Source organism: Vanacampus margaritifer, chromosome 15 (genome assembly GCF_051991255.1).
Source record: "Vanacampus margaritifer isolate UIUO_Vmar chromosome 15, RoL_Vmar_1.0, whole genome shotgun sequence".
NCBI classification, from domain to species: Eukaryota; Metazoa; Chordata; class Actinopteri; order Syngnathiformes; family Syngnathidae; genus Vanacampus; species Vanacampus margaritifer.
In genome coordinates this window covers 7,868,801-7,896,000 of record NC_135446.1, presented here as the reverse complement: position 1 = coordinate 7,896,000, position 27,200 = coordinate 7,868,801, and the positions used below count along the sequence as shown (strand labels likewise).

The window sequence follows — 27,200 nt, the reverse complement described above, 5'->3', positions numbered from 1 at the left end:
AGGCCATAGAGAGTGAATGATCAGTCTAGCGGGCTAATTAGTTTCATCCTCACTTTGTTTTCGGTCACACAGAATACAGTAATAAAAAAATAATCAACAATGATGCATCAGAAGTCGATTGGACACGCCAGGCCTGTTCCGGTTCCCTCCGTCACGACTTGAAGGCCCGAGGTAGTCGGACTCGGTAGGGAGCATCACGCTCCTTGGTGGAGTTAACTAAATCTGACATTTCCTCAGGCTATAGCACACAAACAATGTGTGCATGTTTGCAAGCAACCAATCAACGGACAAGCAACCTTCAGGTAATTTTTAAAATTAAGATGTAGCTTCAGTTAGTTTTTTCCTTTTCCACATTTTCATGTTTCTTTTATTTTCGTTAACGATAATGAGCTTCGTAAAACCTAATTACTTGTAGTGGTGCCTCAAAACACTCAAATCATCTTTACCATTTAAATGAATGGAAATATTATTTATTTGTGCCATCCTTGCGAAAAAAGGTTGGTTTTTAATAAGGAAAATAGCACTCAATAATATGATAATTTATAAAAACAATCATACAGTCATAGAGAAACAAATGAAAAAGAAGAGTTTCACACCTACTGTAAGGGACTCAGTAAGCTGCTGTAATGCTAGTCACTCTTCGCAGAGGATAATATTCCAGTGAGTATTGTTATTTTGTCTGTATTCATGTGTTCATGAAGAGTGATGAATGCTTTGCAGTTATTTGCATTCCCATTGTCAGGTGCATATATGAACTCCATAAATTGCATACTGTTCTGAACTGGACCTGTACAGCTTCGTAAAAGCTGAGCATTTCCATTTCCACTAAGAGAAAAGGAAGTCAAAGTATTTCTTTCTGGAGCATTCGCACATCCTGAGCCAATCTCCTTCCTTGAGGATGAGGATGGGTTGCCAGCAGTTGTTTCCGCCGCTCCACTTCAACATGTCAGTTGAGGAATCGCGATTGCATGTTTTTCCTCAGTTAATTTGATGCAAAACAAGGGAATTGTCTGAGGGATTTCCAGTGCTAAGCTTCCAGGGAGTGAAATCGCCATGACAGATGGGGGGAGAATGTTTTTCCACCCAATCCAGTCCCGAGAAGGAGCGCTTTCACGGATCCAATGACCACCGCGAGTCACGCCGTACTACATTTCAGCTCTCGGGACATTTCGTTAATAAAGCCGCACCGCTGACACGGGATGACTTTGCTCAACTTGCTCACATCCCGCCAGCAGCTCCGTCTACACTCCAGAGAAATGAAGCAATTTAAAAGCACCCAAATGTGATATTGTGTGATTTAGATTCCAGCAGAGTGGAGTCACCCCATCATGACCAGCAGGCGGACGTGATTCCCATTCCGCCTGATGGGAGGGGACGCCCAGATAAAAGCACAGCTTTGCAGAAATGAACATTTGACTTTTGGAGTATTAGTGCTGAGAAGGCAGAGATGGAGAGTACAGATTGGAGAATGCCGCACACATCCCCGACCCCTTCCCATCCATCAGCTGGCAATCTATCTCGGTCCCCCGCGCTCATCTTTTACAGGAAAGAAGCTATCGATTTTTACACACAAGTTGCCTTCATTCCTTTCCTTCAAGGCATTAAGACGTTGTCCAATTCACAAACAAACAAACGGAACAAATACATTTATTGCATCTTTCTCTTATGTCATTATTAGAGGAAGTCTGCGATTAGAAATTTAGTGGTGCCAGCCGGCACGTTATCCTCTTTCGGGAGGGTTTGGCGTTGTAAGAGTGAGGAGATAATACATCGGAGTGGCTAGGGAACGCATACACAGACTTGACTACGTAAATACACCTCGACTGCATGATTTTGACACCTGCAGCAATGTCACGATTCCTCACACGTCTTCCCCTAAAGAGAGGCTGAAAAGTTTACCCCAAAAAATGAAACTTCAACCTGTTTAATCCCACCCCCAGTTGAAGTATACTTTTAAACTAAACATAAAACAAAGAATTACAACTGCATACAACCGCTAACTTAATGCTTACACATTGCGGGAAACAGCACAGAAAGGCTTACAAAAAGCAACGGATATTTACACACAATATACAGACAGATATAAGAATATTCACAGACATATATTCTTTATCATCTGCAAAAAAACACTTACTGAGTTACTTTAGTTGTGAAACTCTTCTTTGTTTGTGTCTACATGATTGTATTATGCTGCCCTCCGGTGGCTAAGGTGGCACGCCAGATCTTTCACATTCGACTTATGTTATTACTTTATGTTTGCTTATAAAGTGCAATCATATTGGGTGCTATTTTCCTGGTTAAAACACATTAGAAAAATACTTGTTGGATTTTTGAGGAGACTGTAACAGATTCAACGTGCTGCGAGTTACCTTCATCAAAGCGTGAGACGAGGAAGGCGTGTGACGTAAGTGAGCATTTCATTTTTTATTTACCGCCTGGCAAATAGATTACCCGCCCTCTCCTTCCTTTTTTTAATCAAGCAAATGAGCAAAGGGGGAAAAAAATCCCGGTGATGAGCTGATCCCGCACCATCCTGAGGATTGATGTCAGGCAGAGAGGCGTCTGTCAAAAAATCCAATCCCCTCCACCCAGGTTGGATCTTCATGACACATCCGAGTGATCTTCTCCCAAATGCAGCCCTTCAAAGTCATCCCAGCTGTGGTTGCCGGGGTAACCTTCTTGTTTACATCCCGCTTGGCCCGTCAAACGTCATCCGGGCTCCCGTTGGAGCTCGCCTATGTGATGTCATCTTAAGTTCAACCACCATTATCTCGCTTGTCAGCTCTCATCCTTGTCTCAGCCTTCAAGTCTTTCCTTCATTTCCCTTCTGTTTTATGACCGTATACGTTTGTGGAATCACGTCACCATGAATCAATCAGGATTATCAAACAATGTGGCCGACTGGAGCAGATGGAGCTCAGCGGCCGAGCCGGTGACCTTGAGTGCACGGCGGCGGACAAACAGGCTCTGACGTGGATTTGACGCCAGGTTTGTGCTCATCTGTGACACGATTGCGAGCTTAAACCGTTGTGCGTTAACATCACCACAACCCCAGCCCAAAACCATGCTGAAATGCCTTTTTAATTTTAACACTCTAAAAAATTGTTAATTTACCTGTCCACAAGTCTGTGCTCATGCCGACCCACTGACCACACAAAAAGCCTTAACAGTAATTCTTCATTATAGCAAACAATTGTGGTCACATCAATTTTGCCAAATTATATTCTAAAGGTTTTAGAGCCAGGGGTGATACTGTATGCAGCTTAACTTCTGCTCGGAAGTATTACATCAATGCATTTTTACTCAAACATTTTCCACTTATTATTGTCAAAAAAACAGCCAGACTTTCAATCTCTAGGCAACATAATGCTGCATGGCTCCCAGAGTGAGCAGGAGGCGGAGCTTTATGCCCGCAGAGTGAGCAGGAGGCGGAGCTTTATGTCACTTATCTCACATGTTTAAGTGTCCATGACAGCTCATAGATTTGTTTTCAAGCTATTTTCAACACTTTGAATAGGGGAACAATACGTTAAAGTAACAGATGAACTGGGGACAATCCAATAGTATTGATTTGTGAAATTGACCATATTTGAATGTACAGGGTATGAATCTGACATTATTGGTGGATTATGAGTTAAAAAAAATGCAGAATAATGTCTGAGAAGTGCTTAATTTCACTCAGCTAGCCGCGATAAATTAAACATTCCAGCCGCATAATCTTAAAAATCTATACCCATTACGGATTCATTGATTAAGCCAGAGAACAGCTGTGTGACTAATGCCACCGTATACAGGTTGGACCTTTGGAATTAGGATTTAGATCACGTGTCATTTATTTTTCACTATATTAGTTTCACTTTTGTATCTCAAGGTGCTGAGGTCATTTTGAAATATTGATTCTATATCCCGAAGCCCCCTTGCAGTGTTAACAGAATCAAAAAAGCATTGATTTTTGCATTGTACTCACTCAGCCTTCCTGGCCAGTCCCACCGAGCGGCACAGCGTGGTGGTGGGGGTCTGCGGGACCAGCGACTTGCAGCACGGACTCCTCTTGCCCTCCTCGGTGGTCTCCGGGCTGGCCTGTCCGGCTTGCTGGCACTGTGGCGAGGTGGCGGGCACCAACTGCAGATGCTGCGGGTGGTGGTGGTGCGGCGCCGGCGCGGAGGTCGCGGCGGGAGGAGTTGGAGGAGGAGGGGAGGATGAGGAACGCTGCTGTTGCTGCTGCTGCTGCTGATGATGATGATGATGGTGGTGATGTTGGCCGCTGGAAGCCTTGTTGTGGTGCTGATGCGGGTGGGCGTGCGCCTGGGGAGACGGCGGCTGCGGCTGGGGCTGGGACGTCGGGTGGTGGTGGCGGTGCTGATTCTGCACGTACTGATGAGGGTCCCGGAGCTGTCGATTCTCGCCGATCAGGTCCTCTACCTTCCGCTCCAGCTCGTCGATGCGCTGCCGCTGCGTCTGGATGAGGCTCTGCTGGTTTTGCACGATGGTGGTGAGCTCCTTGAGGTACAGCACGGCTTTCATGGGGTTATCCAGCAGGCTCTCCATCACTGGCGGCGGGGGAGGTGCGGCCGCGGTGCCGGCGCTCTCTTTCTGCTGCGTCGACGGAGGAGGAGGCAGATCCGGGAGACTGACGCTGGGTTTGTGTCGTCTCGCTCTTTCTCGGAAGGTGGGGGGTGGGAGTGTCGGCATCAGTGGAGTGAGGGGGAGTGGTCATGGGCGACCGATGACGTCACGACGTCGACACGCCAGGGAAGAACGGGGAATCACCATTTTGACCAATTTCTGTTATTTATTCATTTGCATGACCACCGTTTGAATGCATTTTAGTAACAATCAACATATTAATCCCCATGGATCTTAATGTAAGAAAAATACTAAACGCTCTAAGCCGTCATGAGCTGTAAATCACCATTAATACACTGCTTAAATGTATTTTTCCTTACTTAATGATTCAATGCAGCTTTATTGTACATATAAATTGAATAAACACTTTACCTTGGTTAAAAACAGTTTCTAATAATCAAATTCACTGCTCTTCGTGCCAGTGATTTTTTTCCGTTTACCACTAGAGGGAGCCAGCGCATGACTACTGGTACACGTTTTGAGAATCCCTGATCAATACAGTATCAATCAATAATACAGTATACTGTTTACATATTGTACCTTTTAGCCCCATCGTGGCCACTTTGACCAACTAAAACAACCCTTTTCAATTTTTTTTTATTTGCGAAATTGACTCATACTGTTTGGGTAAAATGGGTTTCACTCCATGGGCACTCTTAAATCCTCCCCATATAGCTTCCCTTGCAGGTGTCCTTCAAAAACGATCTGGATGATCCTAAATTGTCAAGAAATGGGATTTTTTTCATTGTGTGTGGGCAGGGCATGGCAGCAAAGTTTGACGAGTCCCCGCTAAAACCCTAATAAATCAGCTCTGCAAGGTCAGACCTTGAGCAAGTGACTATTAATCACACTCTTATGACGGATACCTTCGTAAGCTTCTTAAATCCTTACTAGGGACAAAACATACACAACAACATTAGCATTAAGCCACGTTAGCTTAATGCTTTGAAGTCGCTCGTTGGCTCATTGAAACTTTCTTGTGATTTATAGATCCCCATTGGCTATTGGCAGGCCATACTGATGGAAAAGGGAATGTCATAAAAGTTTTAGGGGTTGGTAACGGTGGCCTTTTTTTTTTAAACATCACAAACACTGGAGTGCAAAATAAGGCCTAGAAATGGACGTCTGCACACTATATGATACTTGTTGGAAAATTTGAGAGAGTTATTAAGGATATTTTGAAAGATCATTTGGCTGCTGCATACCCAACATAATGTCATGCATAAACTGAGCCCTAGGCATCCAGTCACGGGGGTCTAATCACCAGCTGCCCCCCACTCCCATTCCAGTCTTGTCACCCCCTTGCAGCAAGCGGTGAATAAATGACTAGTTGTGGATTGGATAACATGGATTTTCTTTGTAGGCTACTTCTTTTCCTAGGGGTGCCACAAGTTTCACTAAAATTCTGTCATATTTCATTTTAAAACCACAGAAACCTTTTTGATTTCTTAGATTTATGTCCAAGTTTAAGACCCTTAAAGTCATGTGGATGTCTGCTACCATCTAGTGGCTTTCAGAAAAGCCTCAGTTTTACCACACTTGCACGTGTCCGTCATCTTCATGTTTTGCACATCTGGAGCATTTGTTCTATGTGAAGGTTGTGTCTATTTATAGACGAGACTGTCATTAGCAGCTTAGCAAGGGGTCACACCAGGGCAGACAGTAGCTTGGCAGCAGATGGATGCGAGCGTCCGTAGCCATCCTTTGATGAGTGGATGCTGGGATGCTTCATACACGTGTGTAAGCGGATATCCAACGGCTGCTGTGCTTGACAAAGGTCGTATGAGCAAAAGCCAACCGACGCATTGTATGATGCCTTCCAAAAACAATGTGATATAGGGCGGCTAAAAATATGCAGCCCAGGTGCCCGTCATCTGTGTCTGGCGCCTCACAGTACATATAGAAATTGCAGTTTGGCCTGATAGTGCGGAATTTGAATGATCGCCACAATTTTTTATTTTTTTGGGAAAATATTTTCATCCCAATGAAAAATTTGAAAATTTAACTTTGGAAGTAGCTGACATTGTTACAGATGCTGCAAAGAAAAATGTGTTTCTAAAGTTGCAGGAATATGAACATTTGCAGGGATCTAGCAAATAATGAAGTCATTAAAACGACATCAAATTCTCAAGAAATTATATATGGATAAATGGTAAATAATATAAATCATCATTTGTATTACATGTATTTAATTCCCTCAGCTGATGAGAATTGATAGAACAGAATCAATCTGATCCGATGCCTGAATCAATCAGGCATCGGATCCATCAGCAGAGTTAACAATGGAATCATAATCCCTAAATTCTTATCGATTCACATCCCAAATCGGGCATTATGGAGAATAAAAATACAAAAAAAGCAATAAAAAAAAACAACTTGTAATGCCCTACTAATAATAGCCTACTGTACATGCTGCCACTGGCCACCTCTCCATAACCTCACAAGCCAGATTGATCATTGTGATTCACTCAAGGGAGTTCTTCACATGATGAATTTGGAACTTCACTCGGCAGATTTGTTCGGGAAAGGAGGGACCTGCTGCACAATACTACGAGCCGATTGGACGATGCGGCATCTTTGCATGTTTGTTTTGACCAATCAAGGTAACAGATGCAAATGTCGTTTTCCGTCTCGTCTCGGGGGGCAGAAGCATGAACATCTTTACCAGATAAAAATGCAAAAGGCGCCTCTAGCTATTCAAATTCAGCAAGGAAACAGTGAGTAATTTTGCGAGAACAGAATTAATTACAGCGTCCATACATCTGTTAGGTCTGTTTATTTCACCCCCGCCATATGCGCTTATTGGTTTCGTCCCGCCCTAAACAACGCCTGATTGGTCCGACCTAAAAAAAGGTGAGAGCGGTACAAGGTGTATTCTCCATATGTATTCTTTGTGAACTCACAAATATCGCGAGAATTCAGCTTGCAAGGTTAATCTCTTCGTTCTGTCCCTGCTTGTCATTGTACCGCACTGGGTAGTACAGCCTGCAGGTGTATTTTGATTTAAAGACAAAAAAAATGCTTTTAAATGTAAATGTGTCATTCGCTTAGAAGGTCGCACATAAAAAAAGATCAACTCCATTTCAAAAGAGGAAAAACTATTGATTTATTTCCTCTTTTACTGGCCAAACGGAAATACAAAAGGGATCCTACAGTATGTCAAGTTGAAATGATTTGAAAAGTGTCTATCAAACATGAAGGCTAATTCCTACATTTTGCCTTTTAGGACCCCGTCTTTGGAATCACTGTGCGGCGCCGCCAGTATCGAACATCTTTTTGCGGCCCTCCATGCCCGACATAGCCTCCACGTTCTTACGCCAGTCGCCTACCTCGCTCGTGAGCACCTGGGCAAGGCAGAGGGAGATCCACAATGTGAGGCCGCACGGGATCGTGGGGGTGCTTTTTGGTCGTACCTTGTCCTGTTTGACGTCCTCCTTCTTGACCGACTTGAGGTTGGCGCGGAGATCCATGGAGCCTTTGTGCTTGGAGCCCAGGAGGGCTCTCATCATCTCATCGGCGGACACTCTCACCTTCCTCAGGGCAGGCTTTTTGAACTTCCCCCCCAGGTCCTGCACCTTCAGTTTCAGCTCACGTATCTATACAATAGGAAATTTACTACTTACAGACATAGAAATCACAATGCCATGGTGCAATCTCAAATCATTTTTAGCGAATATTTTAGGGAACTACTGGACCCACTAAATCAAATTGTCCATATAATTATTAGGGAATGAGACACCAGATTTAATGTAGCAAGATACTGAGAAACTCACATCGATGTTGTGCTTCTTGACTTTGTATTCACAGTCGTATCTCTCCTCGTCCACCACGTCGATCTTTGAATGCAGCTGTTTGCACAGGTTCTGAGGAGGCGGGAATATTTCAGGATGTTTCTTTGGGTCTTTTATTGCTGCCTGACATACCTGCAGCTCGTCCAGAGACAACCCAGACAGCTGCAGAGGAGGCAGCTTCTCCTCCAGGTAGCGCACTTTCTCCTCCTCCCGCTCCTGCCTCTCATTCTCCAGATCTTCGCAGGCTCTCGTCAAGAGGAGCATCTGATTGGATGGAAGGGCATGTCAATCGAAAGGTCTTAACGCAGTCGCATGGCAAAGGACTCACCTTTAAGGAGAGCTTGCGGGAAGCCGTGATCTTTGACTTCGGCTAAAGAAAAAGAAAAAAAAAGTATTTTTTTTCCCAACAATTTTTAACTCCAGAAATGGCAGTATGGTCAAAGATGATATAACAAAACTATGCTTCAATGTATAAGAAATAACCAGTATAATGCATTCACTAAATTAAAAATATCTAAAAACAAGATAAATTTAAAAATACGTAAAATAAATTCAGTAAACACAATTATTTAAAATTAACTTAAAAATATTACTAATATATACCCAAATATTATATTTGTATTTTACTAATTAAAATATTTTTTTGAAATATTAATTAACTAAATTAATAATTATTAACAATAAGTGAACATATTTCAGAAATTCTAACTATTCTTTTGACTAGGAAAAATATACACATTAAAAAAACAACCATAAAAAATAAACAATAATAAATAATAAATAAATAAATAAATAATAATAATAAATAAATAAAATAATAAAATATGGTACACTTAAACTTCGTAATGTCTAAAATACAAAAACAAAACAAATGTTAATAAAAACTAGGATTCCAGCTGGACCCGTCCATGGGGGTAAAAAGTGGTACCTGTTTTGTACCTATAGATTATTTTTGCACCTCCCTAAAATGAAGAAATATACATAATTCTGCGTGAAAGAAAGTCACGATAGTTACAATAAATCAAATTAATACAGAGGTTTTTAGTTATTTCTGTGTCAAAAATTGTCTCTGTGAAAGCTTAATGGTCACACCCATAGACTTCAAAATCTACTTCTGACGTAAACATACGGGGAAAAAAATCCTTAAGTACAATTCCTAATTTTCACTGACGAAATAGACCAAACGACACTTGACACTTTTACATGCTCTTGTTACTAACTACCACTTCCAACAGCAGTGCATGTCATATATGGCCAAACCACACATGCATGCTGTACTGCGAGTCGACAGGCATGCACTCAAAAGATAAAAGTTGTATTAATAGCCAGGGTGAATGCTTATGTGGATGCTGATAACAGTGAGGGGGTAGTTAGGGAGAGGCAGATAAACTGGAGCCGGTTATTTGGCGTCCGCTCGCAACAAGGACGCCGTGTCCCCTTTTGCCGACATGGAGGATTAGCGGTGTGTGAATACTCACCTTATCCCACTTGGCGTTCATCGCTGTCGTTCTGCTCTGCATCTGCAACAAACAACGGAAGGGCGAGGACGATGAAGCCACCATGATTAGTTTGACTTGAACAGGCTTGGGGATTCCAGGTCCAGAAAGTAAAAACCCTGAAAAAGTTTGGCTTTAGCCACAGGTGCTTCTACTCAACAAGTGGAGACAAGCTTGTTTACCTGCCAGTCGAGTAGAAGAACCTGTGACAATCTGTGGCAGGGTTTTTATTTTCTTGACCTGGATTCCCCAACCCTGGACTATAAGTATATTAATATAAATATTGAATATGTTTGACCAAACTATATGTTGACCTAAAGCATATAGAATTTTGTTTTAGCATGTTTCATAAACAAAAGCTGAGATAGACCTCCTCCTTCCGTTTTTTTTTTTGTGTGGCTTTAGTTTCAAAAGCTTGAACATTGAAGAAATACAGCATCAGTCACACATCATTCCAAAAAATGTCAAACAATTGAGTCATGACCCTACCTTGAGTGCCTGTGGAGTGCTCTCGGAGTCGAATGGGCCACAACAATGCACGCCCTCGGACAACGGGTGCCTTTATATCAGCCAGCGGACGACGAGATAAAACGTCTGGTCCAGCAAGAATGTGCTGGCACGGGCCCAGGCCTGACATATGACCTGCCTTAGCTGACACTGTCACTACAGGAGAGAAAAAGTCAAAGAAGTTCGGATGAGAACAGTACACATTGCTGACACATTTTTGGCTTGTGTCGATGCAAAATGAGGGTAAAATAAAGAGTGGGTGATAAATAAATACGCAAAAGATGATCTGTCCATCCATCTTGGGTGTTCTGTCGTTGCTCTTCAGTGATCCTCAGCAGGTGTAGGCGCTATTCCTGATGCAACCCAACTCCGGACGCACACACAATACACAAAAAGAGCAGATGATGTCACAACTTTCTCGTCATTGTCTGCAATTGTTTTTATACTACGCTTGTTTTCATGACCAAAACTGGCCACAATTTGGCTTGAAAAAAACATAAAAATCACTCAAATAGGACACACCATTGAATAGATTATGATTGTTTTTGAATGGACTGAAAACGTGGCAAATAAAAAAAAACTCTAATTAAATGGTATCGAAAGTGTTCGTCCAGAAAGCTCTATAACTGTGCTGAAGTGTTACTGCTCAAACCGGCCAGCAGGTGGCGGCATAGCATCTCATTTAAAACATGCCATTGCCTCAGTGAAACTCGCAATGACAAAACCGGAAATTAAAGCATATAATTCACAATAAAACATTACAGTTCGCCTAGTACAATAACGTTGGCATACTAGTAGGATGACTACATGTTAGTAGTAGGCAAAATTACACTAGTTAACAACTGTTTCTAAATGGTGCTACTACTGGTAAAAATATAAACAAGCATGGCGATTGTGTAAACACCTCCACAATGTTTTTAAAACATAATTGAATTCCTCAATTAACCATGAGAAATTTGACTAAAATAAATACTTTTTGTATAAATACTTCTGAGTACCATATGTGCTATCTGTAATCCATTTACCAAATGCAAATACATAAATATGTGACAAACAGGCTTGCTTAAACCAAGCATAAGATTCTGCTGATGACAGAAATCTCAATTAACACGTCAAAACTATGAATAAAAACTTGTCTTTTGCACAAATATACCTCACCGATTCCCTAAGTGTTGCGGACTAGTAGGCCTACCCTACTCTAGCTACGCTAGCATGGTGGAAGAAGCCAGTGCTCGCTCTAATGGCTAGCTAATTAGAGCGAAGTAATCGAATATATATATATATATTTTTTAATCTGAAGGTTGCATTTCCGTTCTGCTCCTCACTGTGTATGGTGGGTTTGACACCCCTCTTTTTGAAGGAAAACCGCTTTGTTCCCGAGGAGGGGGTGAGGACAAAAAAAGGGGGTGCACACTCGGGGGGAGGTTCCGTCCAGTCCCCTCGCGGAGGCCCTAGGAGAGGCCACGAGACGAGCGAGGACGCCACGCCGGGAAGGAGCGCCTCCTTTGCGGGCGAGGATCCGGCGAGACACCCGGCGACGGCGGACGGGCTCAAATGCGACGATGGTGAAGGCGGAGCCCGCATTTGGTTCTAGAACGACGCGCTCCACCATTTGGGCTGAACGGCCAACGATCAAAACCGGTCCGGCAAGGCACGCGGCGTAGCGCCCGACCCGGTCCGACCCGGCCGCTCCTGACGATCACACTCCGCCCCGCGTGAATGCGGCATGAGGTGGAGGCTCCGCTCCAGCGCTCCGCTCTTCTAGTCTGACAGTCGGTGTGGGAGACGGCCGAAGCGGGAGGTCGGGAGGATGTTGATGCGGTGCTACCGGGCCAAGCTTTCGGCGTGGGCCGCTGTGTGCGTGCTGGTACTGTGCTGGTTCTACGTATTCCCCGTGTACCGGATGCCCGGGGACAAGGACATCGTGGAAGAGGTGCTGAGGCAGCAGGGCCACGCGTGGAAGAGGAACCAGACTGGGATCGACCTTTACAGGTACGCGCAGACGCACACGATCCCTCTGTCTTAAACAATGTGGTTCATTAACTCCCATTGTGTCAATAAATCTCATCACATATCGCCAGATAATGATCAGAAAACAAAGGCGATTACTGTATGTTCACAACAAAGAGACTGACACACGCACACACACACACACACACACACCTATGCAATCCTGTGCAAATAGAAGATGCCTAGCATGGCAAGTGTTTTGAGTGTGGTCAAGAAAATAGAAGGAAATTATGCTAATTAGAGTAAAAGTGCAGAAAAAAATGCCAAGTTAGGTTATTTGTCCAGTTAAAACCACAAAACATACACGATTTTGACTATTTACAGTGCGTTAACGTTTTTTTGTATAAAATCCAACAACATTTGCCTGATGAAAGGTGTAGTTTGAGGGCAGATAAGCTAAATTTGCATTTTAAAAAATCAATTACCCCACAAAATGTGCCCAGTTCACTAATTACAGTGCATTACTTTTTTGTGTGTGTATGTGCAAAATCCTACTAAATTCCTATAAGAGGCTTAACTCGAGTGCAGTCTATCTCAATTTGCAATAAAGAAAAAAAAACTTCAATTGGCCCCCAAATTACATTCAGTCCACAAGCCACAGTTCATTACTTTTTTCTGTGTAAAATCCTCTAAATTTTCATGACAGGAGGCCTAACTTGAGTGCAGAAAATCTTAATTTGTGTAACAAAACCTCCAGTTAGTTCAAAATTACATCCAGTCTATACCAATAACAGTGAAGATCAGTGTGTGTTTTTTTTTTTTTAAATCCTACAAAAGTCTCAGCATAAGAAGCTTAACTTAACTCTTTGACTGCCAGACATTTTCAGAAACGGGATGTCGCCAGTGCCAGCCGATTTAAGCATTTTGACTATGGAAACACACGTACTACCAAATGAAAGATTGGACTCTCATCGTTCATCAGAAAAAAAAGTTTGTTTCTACCTTATTCCGTTCTTCAGTAATCAACAATAGAAAATGGTTACTTTCACCGAAATTCTCTGTTTTGAAACAAAAAGCGGAGAAAAAGAGCTTTTTGTGAAACAATGTTATTTCATGCACTCTAGTGAATTCTACACTTCTTTTTGTCCATGAATGATGCCACAAACACCTAAATAGTGCTTTACTTCTGTAAAACGCTTTCACCAACAATGAAAAAGTGTTTTTAATTTGCAAAATACGTTCCATTCAACAGTGTAACAATTTGACAAAACAATTTCGCAAACTATTTACAAATGTATGCAACTGTGGTACTACTTACAATTATGTGGATGTTTCAAATACAGTTTTTCTTTTTGTAACGCTCTCCTGCGTGCAAGGAGAGGGAGCAGGATTCGCACAACAGATTACTTTCACTTTCATTGCCCGTTTCGCGTGCAGACGTTACACTTTCTTGACGGCCTTTTTTTCCGGGGAATAGCAAGTAGCAGACTGTACCCACTCCTCCGATGAATATGCATTGGACTCGGGGCACTCTTCGTCGACCGATTGAACGTCCGCCTGAGCGTGCTTGCTTGTGCTCCGTGTTTTCCGGTGTCAGCATCGCTAGCCCGTGAACCTTTATGACGTCGTCATAGCCGCCGCGTCAACGCTTTCAACTTCGGCGTCACCATCATCATCATCAATGATGATCATCGTCGTCATCAATGTGCTCTTTAGCGTTGAAAATTCCCAACTGTGAGCTGCTTGCAACATTGTCCGTTTCCTCCTCCATCTAGCTCCGCCTAACGTATTCTACTGCCGCGTCAATGCTTCCAACCACGGAGTCACCATCATCATCATCATCGATGATGATCATCGTCATCATCAATGTGCTCTTTATCGTTGGTCGATGCTTTTCGTCTTTGAAAAAAACGGCTCTAGCGTGAGCTGCTTGCAACCGCCATTATGGCTTCTTCAGCCATTGTCCCCTCAACACTCTAGCCCCGCCTCACGTCTTCTGCTGACGCCCACCCGATCTTGTCAAAAGAGAGTCATCGCTGCCCTCTAGGGGCCAAAAATAGTCATTAGGCTCACTAGACCTGCTTGAAACTTTCAGGACAGCTCCGCAAGCCTTCCCTGCACCAGCAGCTTTGTTGCTTATTTTTTATGTTATGTTGCATGCCTGTAAAGCGCTTTGTGACAGCTAAGGCAGTTTGAAAGCGCTATATAAAAAAAGATGACTTAACTTGGCTATTGCAAATGAAAACATTTTTAATTCCCATATACATCCAGTGCACCAGTTGCAGTGCATTTAATTAAATTTTGTACAAATTCTTATGCAAACATGCTTAACTTGATTGTCAATTTTCACCAAGGCCAAAAAATTTACATAAAAAAAAAAGCGCCTACTGAAGCCCTAAAAATAGACGCCCATTGGCAAAATGATTCACAAAATTTATAAAAAGCAGTAGTAGATATATTTAACTTGGGTATTCATTTCTGTTGACCTAATTACAAAGGAGGTGAGTGCAAAAGTCTACACACCCCTGTTCAAATGGCGAAGGTCTGTGCACATTGCATTCAAATAAATACCCATCTACATAAAAAAAACTTTTGGGGGGAATTGATGACTACACGCTTTTGGTTGTTGTTGTTTTTTAAATCAAGTATTGATGAATGAAAAAAAAATCAGGCTGCAGGCCCTTTTCTCATCCGGGGCAGAAGGGCCCGATGCCATCTAGTGGTCTATCTGGGCATGTGCGCATGTGCCTGCACCCCCTCACAAATGACATTGTTTGCTTGTTTTTCTTTTTGGATCGTAAGGTTACTCAATTAACCCCCAAAAGAGTATTGTTGTACAAAATCTTACCAAATCTCTTTGATCACAGCCTAGGCTAGGCTTACATATTGTGTGAAAAATACTTACATTAACCTTTTTTTTCTTAATTTTTTTTTTGAAACTGAGTGCAGACATCCCAAAAATGTAAACATAATTAAATAAGAAATAAAAAAAACGGACATAAGTGTTTTTTTTACATAGCAGTGATGATATGATTGAAATCAATACCATTTAGACAAAAATCATATCAAAATGGTACTAAAATTGGATTTCCACCAAAATGTCATGTGCTATTGTTTGTTTTTATATTTAAGTGGGGCCCATTTTGGTTTGTCCCTCCCAGGAAGCTGCTGAGCGACTGCTGCGACCCGCAGCATCAGTTCGCGCTGACCAAGGAAAACTCGCCGGTAGGCAAGGTGCTGTGGTACGACGGCGAGTTCTACCACTCGCACACGGTCAACAACGAGACCCACTCGCTGTTTGTGCAGGTGAGCAAAGAAGAGGCGGGAACTGTTTTGGTTTTTCCTGCACTCAGCGCAACATGACGCCGCTGTGGGTTTATGATATGGATGATGTTGCACAAGTAGGAGGCTGATTGCAGTTGATCTATGAGATGTGCATTTAAAGATCTTCCACTTTCATTTACAGAAATATACACACAAGCCACTTAGCCGCCTCTGTTTTATGGTCTTTGCATATACTAAACAGCAGGGGAAAAGGGCCCACTGTTTGTTTTTCCCCAAACAAATCAAGCTCCGTTGTCTTGGAGGTGTTTTGGACTCACTTTAAAGTGATAAGGCCATGAGACAAAATCACGCTTAAAGCATTTTTGAGTATGAGTGCAAGCACAAATAATATGATTCAAGAGTTTCAGCGCGTGATTTAAAAAAATCGTGAAATACTCTGTTGATATGCATTGATTCGAGGAACCATTCATTTTGCCGTAAATATTATATTTGTTAATAACAACATATTAAATTGTGTGCGTCTAATACACTTTAATAAAATGTAGTTGATCGCCTTGGAGGCCTCGGAACGCCGTGTTAATATCCTGCTTGTTGGGAAGTGAGGTGGTGCGGGGGTTGTGGTGGTGTGGTGGGGTGAGATGAATATCTGACCCTAATTTGCAGGCGTGATCAGTGCATGCTCATTCATGAAGGGGGAGGTGAATAGAAGTAGGAATAATAGAAGCAGAGTGGCCTTGCTAAACCTTCGAGTGGTAACGTTGGGATTTTTTGAAGGGTTTTAGTAGGATACTGTACAAAAAAGTAGCAGTATTTTAATTTGAAACACGCATTTTTTCTCATAAATTTTTGCTGCACTTCACCTTTTCCATGGCAAAGGCTATGAAAACTTATCTACATCTTTTTATTTTACATTTTTAATTTTAATAAATTTTTCATGTTGGCATCGTGGGGTGCTGTATGTAGAATTTCAAGGGGGGAAAGATGAATTTAATAAATTTTAGAATGAGGCTATAGCAGGGTTGGGCAAACTTTTTGACTTGCGGGCCACAATGGGTTTGAAATTTTGACAGATGAGCCGGACCAGGAGCATTTGGACCTCATAGCACAGTAAAAACACACAGATAAATGTACAACCCAATTTACTTATAGTGTGCACTTAGGACTGCGTTTTTCAAATGTGCAAAATCCACATATTTAAAACAGCTTTTTCAATAGCTTCATTTTTATTGTTTTAGCTCAACTTTTGCTGTGTTTTTATGCTTTGTAAAGTGACCTTGGGTGTTCTGAAAGGTGCTGTTTTTAAATGAAATGTATTATTATTATTATTATGATTATTATAAAATAGCCCTAATCCAGGTAGTTCGTTTGCCTCAATGAATATGCAAGATGCGGCATTTACACACTGTTTGGCAAAGTGGGAGGAGAAATGTAAATAGATTATAATAGCACATACACTGTGATCTGTCAAACCTAGTGACTGCATCTATTATTAATAGATTTCAATTCAAGGCGTAAAGTTAAAGAATTTTTTTCCATTGGCCCACCCATTTTTAACCCGGGCCCACAGTGCGTGTGACACATGCGGCTGCATGATAGCCGCTGCTGCCTATCACGCGCTGAGGACAAAGCGCGTACATCCAATCCATCTCTGACCACTTTTCCATCTCCGTGGGGGACGCATAGCACACGGTGTTTGTGCAGCAGCTCAAAAAGAAGCCAAAAGCCAACGAGGAAACGCTCATAGAAGTGCTCGACGCACGCCCCGGGGATGTATTCACCAATATCAACAGTCTCCTGCATGCGCGCTCCTCACCTCACCCATGACAACATGTAGAAAGACTATCTTCAGCTGTCAAAAGGATCAAAACACGCAACAGTGCCACAATGTTGACTGATAGACTGAACTCTTTGTCCCTGCTTTCTTTCAAAAAATAATTGACCGATTCTCTATCTATCAGGACATTATTGCTGTGTTCAACACAAAACCGTGCCATCTCCTGCTGTAAATGTCCAAATCCAAATCCAATAAGATAAGATAAGATCCACTTATTGTCACACCCATCTAAGTGGGGCGAAATTTGTTCTCCGCATTTGACACATCCCCTGAGGGAGCGGTGCGCAGCAACAGCGCCGTGCTCGGGAATCATGTGGTGATCTAACCTCCCAATTCCAACCCTTAATGCTGAGTGTCAAGCAGAGTGGCAATCGGTCCCATTTTTATAGTCTTTGCCGCAGAGGTGGGCATCGAGGGCCGAAGTCCTGCAGGTTTTGCATGTTGCCCTTCTCCAACACAGCTGATATATGATCAGCTCATCAGGAAGCTCTGCATAAGCCTGATAACGATCCTGTTGATTGGAATCAGCTTGTGTTGGAAGCGAGAAACTTCCAAAACCTGCAGGACTCCGGCCCTCGAGGACCGAGATTGCCCACCTCTGGTCTTTGGTATGACCCGGCCGGTAATTGAACCCACAACCTCCCAGTCTCAGGGTGGACACTCTAACCACTTGGCCACTGAGCTGAACAAAAAAAAAATATATATATTTTTTCTAGCCTTATTGGATAAGTTCGGCGGGCCGGATTGAAACGCATAACGGGCCGGATTTGGCCCGCGGGCCGGGGTTTGCCCATGTCTGGGCTATAGTCTAAGAAAATGTCAGAATTGAAGCAGATGCACTGTGTTTTGTGACAAAAAAGCATATTTAGTAGTAAGCAAATAGCATAATATTCCCCTAACATTCTCAAATTGCAGAAAATAATTCCCTGACGTTTTAATTGTTGACTTGCTCTCATAATTAAAAAAAAATCATAGATACTTGTACTTACTATACAAAACCTGTTAAAAAAAAAAGTATGTGGCTAGTAGAATTCACAGCATTTTGCATCATGGTGTTATCATGCTAACTTAAGCACCAAATAAAGATATAAATGAAGGTTAAATGATTAAGGTTGCAATTTTTTTACATTTAAACTGCACAGTTTCCAAAAGTTGTCCACAAGTATTGCAACAAATTCCACAACTCTTTACTTGAAAAATGTTTATTTACTGTAGCTACAAAAAAAGACAATATTTTGTCATAGTCTCCAAGCATTTTAGCATGTACTTTTTTCTTGTTTCTAAATGCAATTGAAAATAACACCCTCAAAATGTCAGTTCATTTGTTACATTTTCAGAAGTTCTTGCGGAAATAAACCACACTGCCCCCTATTGATTTGAAGTGTCAATTACAAGGAATTCTAGCTTTTATCCACATAAAAATCATTCGAAAAACATGAGTCACTGTAGCAAGCACTATGAGGGATGTCACATTTCCCAGAGCAGTGAATTCCTTATTTGCATAACTCTCGGTTCCCCTTTGCGCATTTTTCTGCTTTACCGCGTGACTCTCCGAGGTGCGTCTATTTTTAGCACCTCATTTACAGGGCTGTTTTTGCTACGTTAGATGCACACTCACACTGTCGCTTTTTTCCGACCAAGAGCTGCGATTTAATGCTCGCAGCACAGACGAGCTTTCACTCTAAGCGCCCTTATTCGATTTGGGCATTAGCCCAGGAAAGCACTGTAGACTAGTTGGTGGACACACATTAAATGTACAGTCCGGTAACTGGATTGCACAGTTGCTGTTTACCTCTGCCAAGCACAAAGCATATGACTACAGAATGTCATTTATCTCACTGGTGTGGGACCAAAACCTCCAACAGTCACTTTTCAGGAGACCCCAAAAAGGGCATATTTGTTCAACCATTAACATTACATTACATATTAAGCCTTTGATTGGTCAATTATTCAAATGCCCAAAATAGCACAATGCATTGTAATTACTGCACATATTGTTGTATTTGTGTGTTGCTTGTGTGCCTCAATGGGTGTGACCTAATTGACGGGATGACCACATTTTCGGCGTGATTTATGACGCCAAGCCTCGAAAAAATGCATGGGTTGAGCACAGACAGAAGCAAGTTTACGTCCGTCGTTCTGCGTCAGTATACAAAGGGTCCTTCTCATTCCGTGTACAGCGTTTCCGCTAAGATTTTTTTCAGCAGTGAAGGCAAGGCCCAAAAATCAAGACTTTTCTTTTTTTTTCCATTAAAGTATCTGGCCGTATTTCTTCAAGGACGCTTCATGTCATAAAGCGCTTGCCGAAAATGTGGAAGCACTCGCTGAAAGGTGGGTATTCAGGGGCATAGCGGTACCTTTAGTGCTTAAATATAAATAAATGAAAAATAACCTTCATTCAAGTGGCGGTGTATCTGTAAAAGGTATTACTGCCCCCTACAGGATCAGAGTGCAACATTATTAACCGTTTATTCTGCTCATTTTAAAACCAAAAAGCTATAGAACAGTTTTAGCTTCCTGATTTGTTTGTCTTAAGTTAAGATGCTAAGATACGGTAGTTGAGGGGCCTAGCATTGTTTTGTTTTGTTTTGCCTTGGCGGAAGTCTGTTTTTAAATATTATATTAGTTTTTTTTTCCTGGCTCAAATTGAGGCAGAGGTGGTATCACTCTGACTACAGTATGATGGGTGACTACTGATACCATGCATTGGTGCCAATACCAGTCTTATTTTAAGGAATCGGTACTCGCGGCAGTGACCGTTACCATTATCAGCCGCTCTCCTGCAGCCATTTTACAATCAGGGACTAGAAATTATATGACTACAATATGGGGGTGCACAACGGTTGCGCCATGATCTGTTTCTTCTTCAGCACATTAAAGTTTAAAAAAAAAAGGGTGGGTGGGGGAGAGCTGTTTTTTCGTCAGTTGTTGCTTCAGGTCTCTCCGCACTGCTGTTGATATAGCGCCTCCGTAATGGTGCAACACTGCAACTGCAGTTAAACTGCGTTCCTGCCGAGCTTAATCAGCACAGCCAGAGTGTGATATCAGAGGCTCAGGCTGTAAGTGGCGAGCAAATTAGGTGGAGGCGGCCGCCTCTGAATTTTGTACACAGGAAAAACCCCTGTTAAAAACAGTAAAAATGGTCCCTTTTAAAATAATCAGTTTGAAAAGCATACATAGCTAACACAAGGGTTTTATGAGGATGTTGCATCATCAACATTACGAAAAAATGAACACACATTCCATCATGCACTACAAGAAGAAAGTGTGTGTGTATGTGTCTGTGCATGCTTAGATTAGGAGGACAATTGAGTGCTGTCCTCTTACTTGTACAGACGCTAAGATAGGTTCAATGCAAATTAAATAAGTCTTCAAAAGCAAAACACAAGTAAAATGGTCGCATTTTCATATCTGGTAATTCTCAAGCACCAGAAAATCCTCCATCTCCTCCATTTTAATAACGTCTTCCTTTTTTTGTGAGTAAAACCAGATGAGGAAGGAGTGTGCATTTGTGAGTGTTATTAGAAGCCAGACATGTTTCCGGAGGGATTTACTGTCTACAGGAGGCAGTGAGATGATGACTTGAAGTTCATTACTTCATTCCTGGTTTCTTTATTTTAGCATTGAACCTTGCAGAATTCCATACAAGACAAATACAGAAAAGTACGTGTTTAATGTGAACTAAAATAAGCATAACACACCTCAAATAAAATGCTTATAACAGAAAAGAAACATTAACATTTTGAAGTATTAATGAGTTGCTATAATGTATGTCCAACCCCAAAATAAACCTCAGCAAGTTTGCCTAATGTACTGTAACAATTTAAAAGGAGTGTGTCCAAAAAAGTTACGTTTTTGTACAAATTTATACTAAATTATTATAACAGGCTGACTTTTGCTAGGGCCACAAAAGTTTAAATCTGAAGCAAAATGTCTTTTAAACATATTTCACATTTTTGTTTTTCTCCCCTCCTCCAGGGCAACCCTCTGCCACTCCCCCTCAAGAAGTGCGCAGTGGTGGGCAACGGCGGCATCCTCCGGCACAGCCAGTGCGGCCGCGACATCGACCAGGCCGACTTTGTCATGAGGTAACATTCGCCGCCATCCGTTTTGACTTGCCGCTGTGCCTTTTTGAATGAACCTAGTGTCGCTGTGGTTACTTTGCATCGCCACATAAAGCATTGAAACTTCCACATGAAAGCAATGGTGGCATCTCATTACAATTTGCAGCTGTATGACTACATATCGGTGGATTTGCATCGAATGGCTGACGGGAGTAAGTCATGACTTTGTCATTTTGAAGAGAAGGGAACCTCCCAAGTTTCACTTGACGCCAAGAAAAGTTCTGGCCCAACAAGTCACGCAGGTTTGACTTAACGTCTCGGCACATATTTTCGTGACTCACCCATACTAATCGTTAAGACGCCAATTATACAAATGATATCACGCAACGCAAGGAAAAGGATTGTTGTACAGGTATTTACTTTCGTATTCATTTTGTGTGTTGCAGGTGTAACCTCCCGCCGCTCTTAAAGGAATACGTGGAAGATGTGGGCACCAAAACGCACCTGGTGACGGCCAACCCCAGCATTATTGAGAAGAAGTGAGTGCACATCACATCCTATTTTCCTCCTTCACAACAACAGTAAAAATTACAGAATTTATATTTTATTCGGAAAATGGCAGTTTGTGCATCATTATTTGTGCCCCTTCTAGTATACTGTGCATGCCTTGGCCACCAGGGGGCAGTTTAACACAAACGGAAAAGTTTCGCAATTGTGATTCAGCAAACTGCGGTAAAATTAATCCTTTTGCAGAGGATAAAGAATATATACCGGTGACCATAATTATATTGTGCTTAAACGGTTTTGGTGACCACAACATTGATTCAAGTTTTGTTAGCTCATCCATGGTGTTTTGCATTGTGTCTTAGCATTAAGCTAGCCAAATTTTGCAAGTTACAGTATTTGGATTGGTTAAACACGATTAAACAGTGTATTTCTCTTGCATTGTTTATTATTTATTTCATTTCACTCTTACATTTTATGTAATTGTTAGGTATTTAATTTATTTTTATTGAATAATTATTTTAATATTCATTTTTAAATTCATCTTGAGACTATATTTCACAGACTGCTTTAACATATAAAAAAGGTTATTTAGCATAATATTAGGGATGGGCAAGTACTGCTACAATTTATCGGCACTTGAAACTTTTAGAAATTATTAAAAACATTGACATTAATTTATTGGTATTGGTGACTATGCATGAGTTGAGTACTCATACTGGTATCAGTCTGAAAAAAGTCTTATCGTATATCCCTCCATAATATACATGGTGTACATAACCAAACAAGGTAGTTTTAATGCTAAATAGATAAATAATAAATGGCTAAATATTGTTTTGTTGACTTTAAATGAAAATCTGAATTAGTATCGAGTTGATTGGGCAGGTGTACCTAATGAAGTGTCCCGTCAGATTCCAGAACCTGATGTGGTCACGCAAGGCCTTCGTGGACAGCCTGAAAGCGTACGGCTCCAGCTTCGTCTACATGCCGGCGTTCTCCATGCGTCCGGGAACCGAGCCGTCGCTGCGCGCCTCCTACGCGCTGAGCGACTCCTCGTCCGAGCTCACCATGCTGTTCGCCAACCCCGCCTTCCTGCGCAGCGTTGGCCAATTCTGGAAAGCGCGCAGCGTGCACGCCCGCCGCCTCTCCACGGGCCTCTTCATGGTCAGCCTGGCGCTGGGCCTGTGTGACGAGGTGAGCGTCTATGGCTTCTGGCCCTTCGCCTCGGACCTGGCCCAGCAGCCCATCAGCCACCACTACTACGACGACATGCAGCCCTGCCGCTGGTTCCACGCCATGCCGGAGGAGTTTGTGCAGCTGTGGGAGCTGCACAAGAGCGGGACCCTGCGCGTTCATCTGGGACACTGCGGTTAAGTGGCCGGCCGCGTCAAATATTCACGCTGCCTGCTTGGGACCAGCGAGGACCCGGGTCTTGTTACTAGATCTTCTTGACCTATGGGGGCCCCACTCGGCCACTAACGAACTCCCGGTTGTCCAGCGGGAGGCGAGGAGGAGGAGGAGCTTTGGAAATTGCGAACTCCCCGGATGTCTGTCGGGATGAGGAGGATGTGTGGAAGGATTTTCCGTGCCGGCCTTTGGAAAGACGTTTGAGCATTTATTCAATATTCTACTCGTGCGTTGAATTGTTTATCCCATGTGCAGTACTAGTATACACTTTGTTTTCATTAGTAAGACAACGCAGACTAGGGCCCGAACCATTAATTGATCTAATCAGCTGATAGCAGGTCTCTTAATTTTTTTTTTCAAACACATTAATGCATTACAACATAAGACTAAGATGATGACATTCAAACATTCCCGTAAAAAAAAAAAGGTGCTCTGTCTCTGTGAAGTTAAAATACTAAAGGAGAAGGTATGTAAGCGTTAAGAGACCATAAAAAGGAAGTTATATTAGTCTTTTTTTTTTTTTTATTAAATGTCAGATTAATTGATTATCTGATTTTTTTCTGCCTAATATCGTAATCAGCGTCTGCCTAAAAAAACAATCATGCCGTAATACAGACAATGACAGCATACTACTGGAACAAAAATTACTAGTGACATTTCTCCCACTAATGTATAACATTCTAGTGCACCAATAGGACAGCTTGGGTGCACTAAGAGAGGGACCATATCTATTTTTTTCCCCTTCACTTTTTTATTCCTCTACTGTGTAACATTTCTACGCAGTGGTATTATGCCTACATCTTTCTAGTGATGTTTTTTCACTCCATCCTTCCAAATATGAGTGACATTTTTTCCTCTGCTTCCTATGACGTTTACGATGTTTTTGTACAATAGTAGGACCACTAAACTGTATCTTGGACCGCTCCCCCCCCCCCCCCCCTCCACTGTTGTTTGACATTTCTGCGCACTAGTAGAACAAATATTTTACTAAAGTGATCTCTTTCCACTAGTGTAAGCAATTCTGTGAACTAGTAAAACAACTAGGGCACAGTAAAACGACTATATCATAAAGGGACCCCCCCCCCCCCCTTTACAAGCCTCCGCTACTGTATATATATATTTTTTGCGCTAGTGACTATATATTACGAGTAGAACAAATGTCTTCCCAATAACATTTTTCCCACTTCTTCCTTCCGCAAATATGACATTTAGTATTAGACATTAGCATTATTTTATTATGTCAGTCTTAGTATGAGTAGAATGCAATTGTCAACTTTACCTTACTAGTCACTTGTTCTTATAGTGCACCTAACGTTCTCCTAGTGTGCTGAATTGTTTTACTAGTGTGGACAATACATACTCAAGCATTGACCATTCAACGCACCAGTAAGGAATCAAATAAATGCCCAAACGGCATTCCATAGTGGATTATGAGTGGTGAGCGTGTCTGCCTCACAGTTTTGAGGATCTGGGTTCGAGTCCAATCTTCTCTGCAGAGCTTGCGTGGGGTTTCTCTCTCCCACATTCCAAAAACATGCATGTTATGTCCATTGAAAACTCCACAAATTGTCCATAGGTGTGAATGAGAGTGCTCGTTTGTATATGTGATCGTCTGGCAAGCAGTCCTGTCCAAAAGTCAGCTGGGATAGGCCGCAGCTCACCTGCCAACTCGATATAGAAAATAGATGAATGAATTGATTTCTTCCTGCATTTTTGTTTCTTTATGCCTGGATGCCATATTAATTGGCTTTTTGGGGGCCATTAGCCGATAAAAAAAAAAAAAAAGAAGAAAAAAAAAGCGAAAATTGTTGCTCAGGATCCATGAGGAAGCATCATTTCCACACACACAAAAATGTTATTGCCACAAGCACAAAGTTCCTTTCTGCTAAGTGGAGCCATCATTGTGTACAGATTGCACACTCATTTGATACGCTTTTATTTTTCCTTTTTTTTGTAAACACTCATGTGATTTTGTGCACGTGCACAAGAGCCAAATAAAGGTGGCAGTGCAACTTGTGGATAGAAGAGTGCGCTTGTGTAAACTGCTGACTTGTTTGTTTTGTACAAGAATGTGCCATACTCTCCTTTGCAATTCAATTCTTCTTTATTGTTTCTTGGTCAAGGTGAAGGTTGAGTGCCTTTTTTATATTAGTTGTGAATGGATAATTCGATTTCTGGGTGCCATTGGTCGGCCTGATGACATAATCTTTTAATTTATTCAATTGAACAAAATGTGATGGTGTAAAGGTGCGTGCTCGTGAATGACATGACACTTATGTAACTTGCTGTTTGGTTCATGAAACTGTTTTAAAAAAAAATATGTGCTCATTTCATCCTATTTCATACTGAGAGGTAGGGAACTGTTGGGATTTGAAGGAAAATGTGACGTGATTTACCGCTTGGGATTTAGATTAAAGCTTCATTTTGTAGCTGATCCCAGCCAGCGACTGCTGTTTCTTGTCTCGTCTTGTCTCTTCTCTGGCATACAGGCATGTCCAAATGGGAAGAAGAGTCTTGATTCTCAACCCAGTAGCTGTCAAATCCCACAAATTGGATAGAAAATATGTATATTTACATACATTTAGACAGATACAGCATAAACTGTATATGTATACACACACTCACACATATGTCTCATGCAAGTGAACGAATGTAAACACAATGAAGCATGGCAACACTGCTGTCAGATAAGACTGTGGGAGGATTTGTAGTCAAATAGGATTCAAATGGGAATTATTGTTTGGCAATTATTTTTCATGTTTTCATTTAGCGTTGGAGAAACCTTCCTGTAAAAATCCTTCAGAACTGCGTGGGATACCAACATAATGGCCAATATTTAAATAAAGTGACACTTAAAAGTTTTTTTTGTTAACCTTAATGATAGGCTATTTCAAAAACGATGTTAAAGGTTAAATGCAAATGTATTGAACGCCAACTGAAGTAACTTAAGGACGGCAACTGTATTGCTCTTTCTTGCTGGTGCTGTAGCGGTCACCTTGGGGCATTATAAAGCAGAAAGACGGATGTTCATTTTAGATGTCTTGGAATCATCAGTGCAGCACACATATGACTTGTTGTTTATAGAGGATCAAGAATATATGATTAAATACTGTTATTTGTGTTGAATCTGTTGCTTGAGGGGTTATAGCACCGCAACAGAGATCCTATTTGCATTAGCATTAAGCTAGCCGACTGAAAACCTAAGCTATGTGGTTGTTTTAAATACACAAGGTGATACGTTGACAGAAACATTTTACTAGTTGTGCCAAAAAAAGCTAGAAGAATGAAGAATTGTTCACTTTTCTTCAAAGTGCTGCTTCAAGATAGCCTGGAAATCCAGACTCACTCGCGGCTTTGCGATCGTCGCTTTGCCGGAGAGTGAGTCTGGTCAACCGCCCTATCAGTCGCATTTCTGAGATGGGGCAAACCTGAGTTAACAGACAGTGGAATGAACCAATGAGCGAAGAGTGTACGTGACGTCAGAAAAGCGACTCAAAGTTTTTTTTTTTTCTTTCCAGAGACGGAGTAAAAATCCAACAATGGCTACTAGCCGAAGAGAGACAATAGTGAATGACTTATGTCGTTGCGGGCAAAACTTGAAGATTCATGGTGTCATGAGTCACTCTGTTTTGATAATCGAACAGCGTTAGCGAAGACGACGTCATGCAATTAGACGAATTTGATTGGCCGGCCTGTTTTTGGCCGGTGCTGAATGGATGCCTGTCCAGACCAAAAG

At 41.9% G+C, this 27,200-nt stretch overlaps 3 protein-coding genes across 6 annotated transcripts in view; 1 reads left to right on the top strand and 2 right to left on the bottom strand.

Moving 5' to 3' along the window:
- iqsec3a (IQ motif and Sec7 domain ArfGEF 3a) overlaps positions 1 to 4,707 on the bottom strand; it is a 43,914-nt gene extending 39,207 nt beyond the window's left edge. For 2 of the 3 annotated variants that reach the window (XM_077545650.1, XM_077545651.1), the window contains exon 1: positions 3,968 to 4,707. In XM_077545650.1, the coding sequence (XP_077401776.1) occupies positions 3,968 to 4,692 (725 nt within the window). In that variant the 5' untranslated portion in view covers positions 4,693 to 4,707. The remainder of the gene's footprint in view (positions 1 to 3,967) is intronic. The other variant, XM_077545652.1, reaches the window with a different exon arrangement.
- A 3,000-nt stretch (positions 4,708 to 7,707) lies between these two features.
- Positions 7,708 to 12,159, bottom strand: tnni1d (troponin I, skeletal, slow d). 2 transcript variants are annotated; one of them, XM_077544174.1, is made up of 8 exons: positions 10,695 to 12,159; positions 10,403 to 10,576; positions 9,896 to 9,937; positions 8,746 to 8,787; positions 8,550 to 8,681; positions 8,400 to 8,489; positions 8,040 to 8,222; positions 7,708 to 7,970 (listed from the first exon to the last, which is right to left on the bottom strand). In XM_077544174.1, the coding sequence occupies exons 3-8, from the start codon at positions 9,935 to 9,937 to the stop codon at positions 7,869 to 7,871; spliced, it is 591 nt and encodes a 196-aa protein (XP_077400300.1). In that variant the 5' UTR covers positions 10,403 to 10,576; positions 10,695 to 12,159; the 3' UTR covers positions 7,708 to 7,868. The 2 variants fall into 2 exon arrangements, with proteins under 2 accessions (XP_077400300.1, XP_077400299.1); XM_077544173.1 differs by lacking the exons at positions 10,403 to 10,576; positions 10,695 to 12,159 and having other exon boundaries at positions 9,896 to 9,994.
- st8sia1 (ST8 alpha-N-acetyl-neuraminide alpha-2,8-sialyltransferase 1) lies at positions 11,778 to 25,898 on the top strand. The gene is made up of 5 exons (XM_077544172.1): positions 11,778 to 12,412; positions 15,532 to 15,676; positions 21,468 to 21,577; positions 22,000 to 22,092; positions 22,969 to 25,898. The coding sequence occupies exons 1-5, from the start codon at positions 12,231 to 12,233 to the stop codon at positions 23,429 to 23,431; spliced, it is 993 nt and encodes a 330-aa protein (XP_077400298.1). The 5' UTR covers positions 11,778 to 12,230; the 3' UTR covers positions 23,432 to 25,898.
- Positions 25,899 to 27,200: the final 1,302 nt, after the last annotated feature.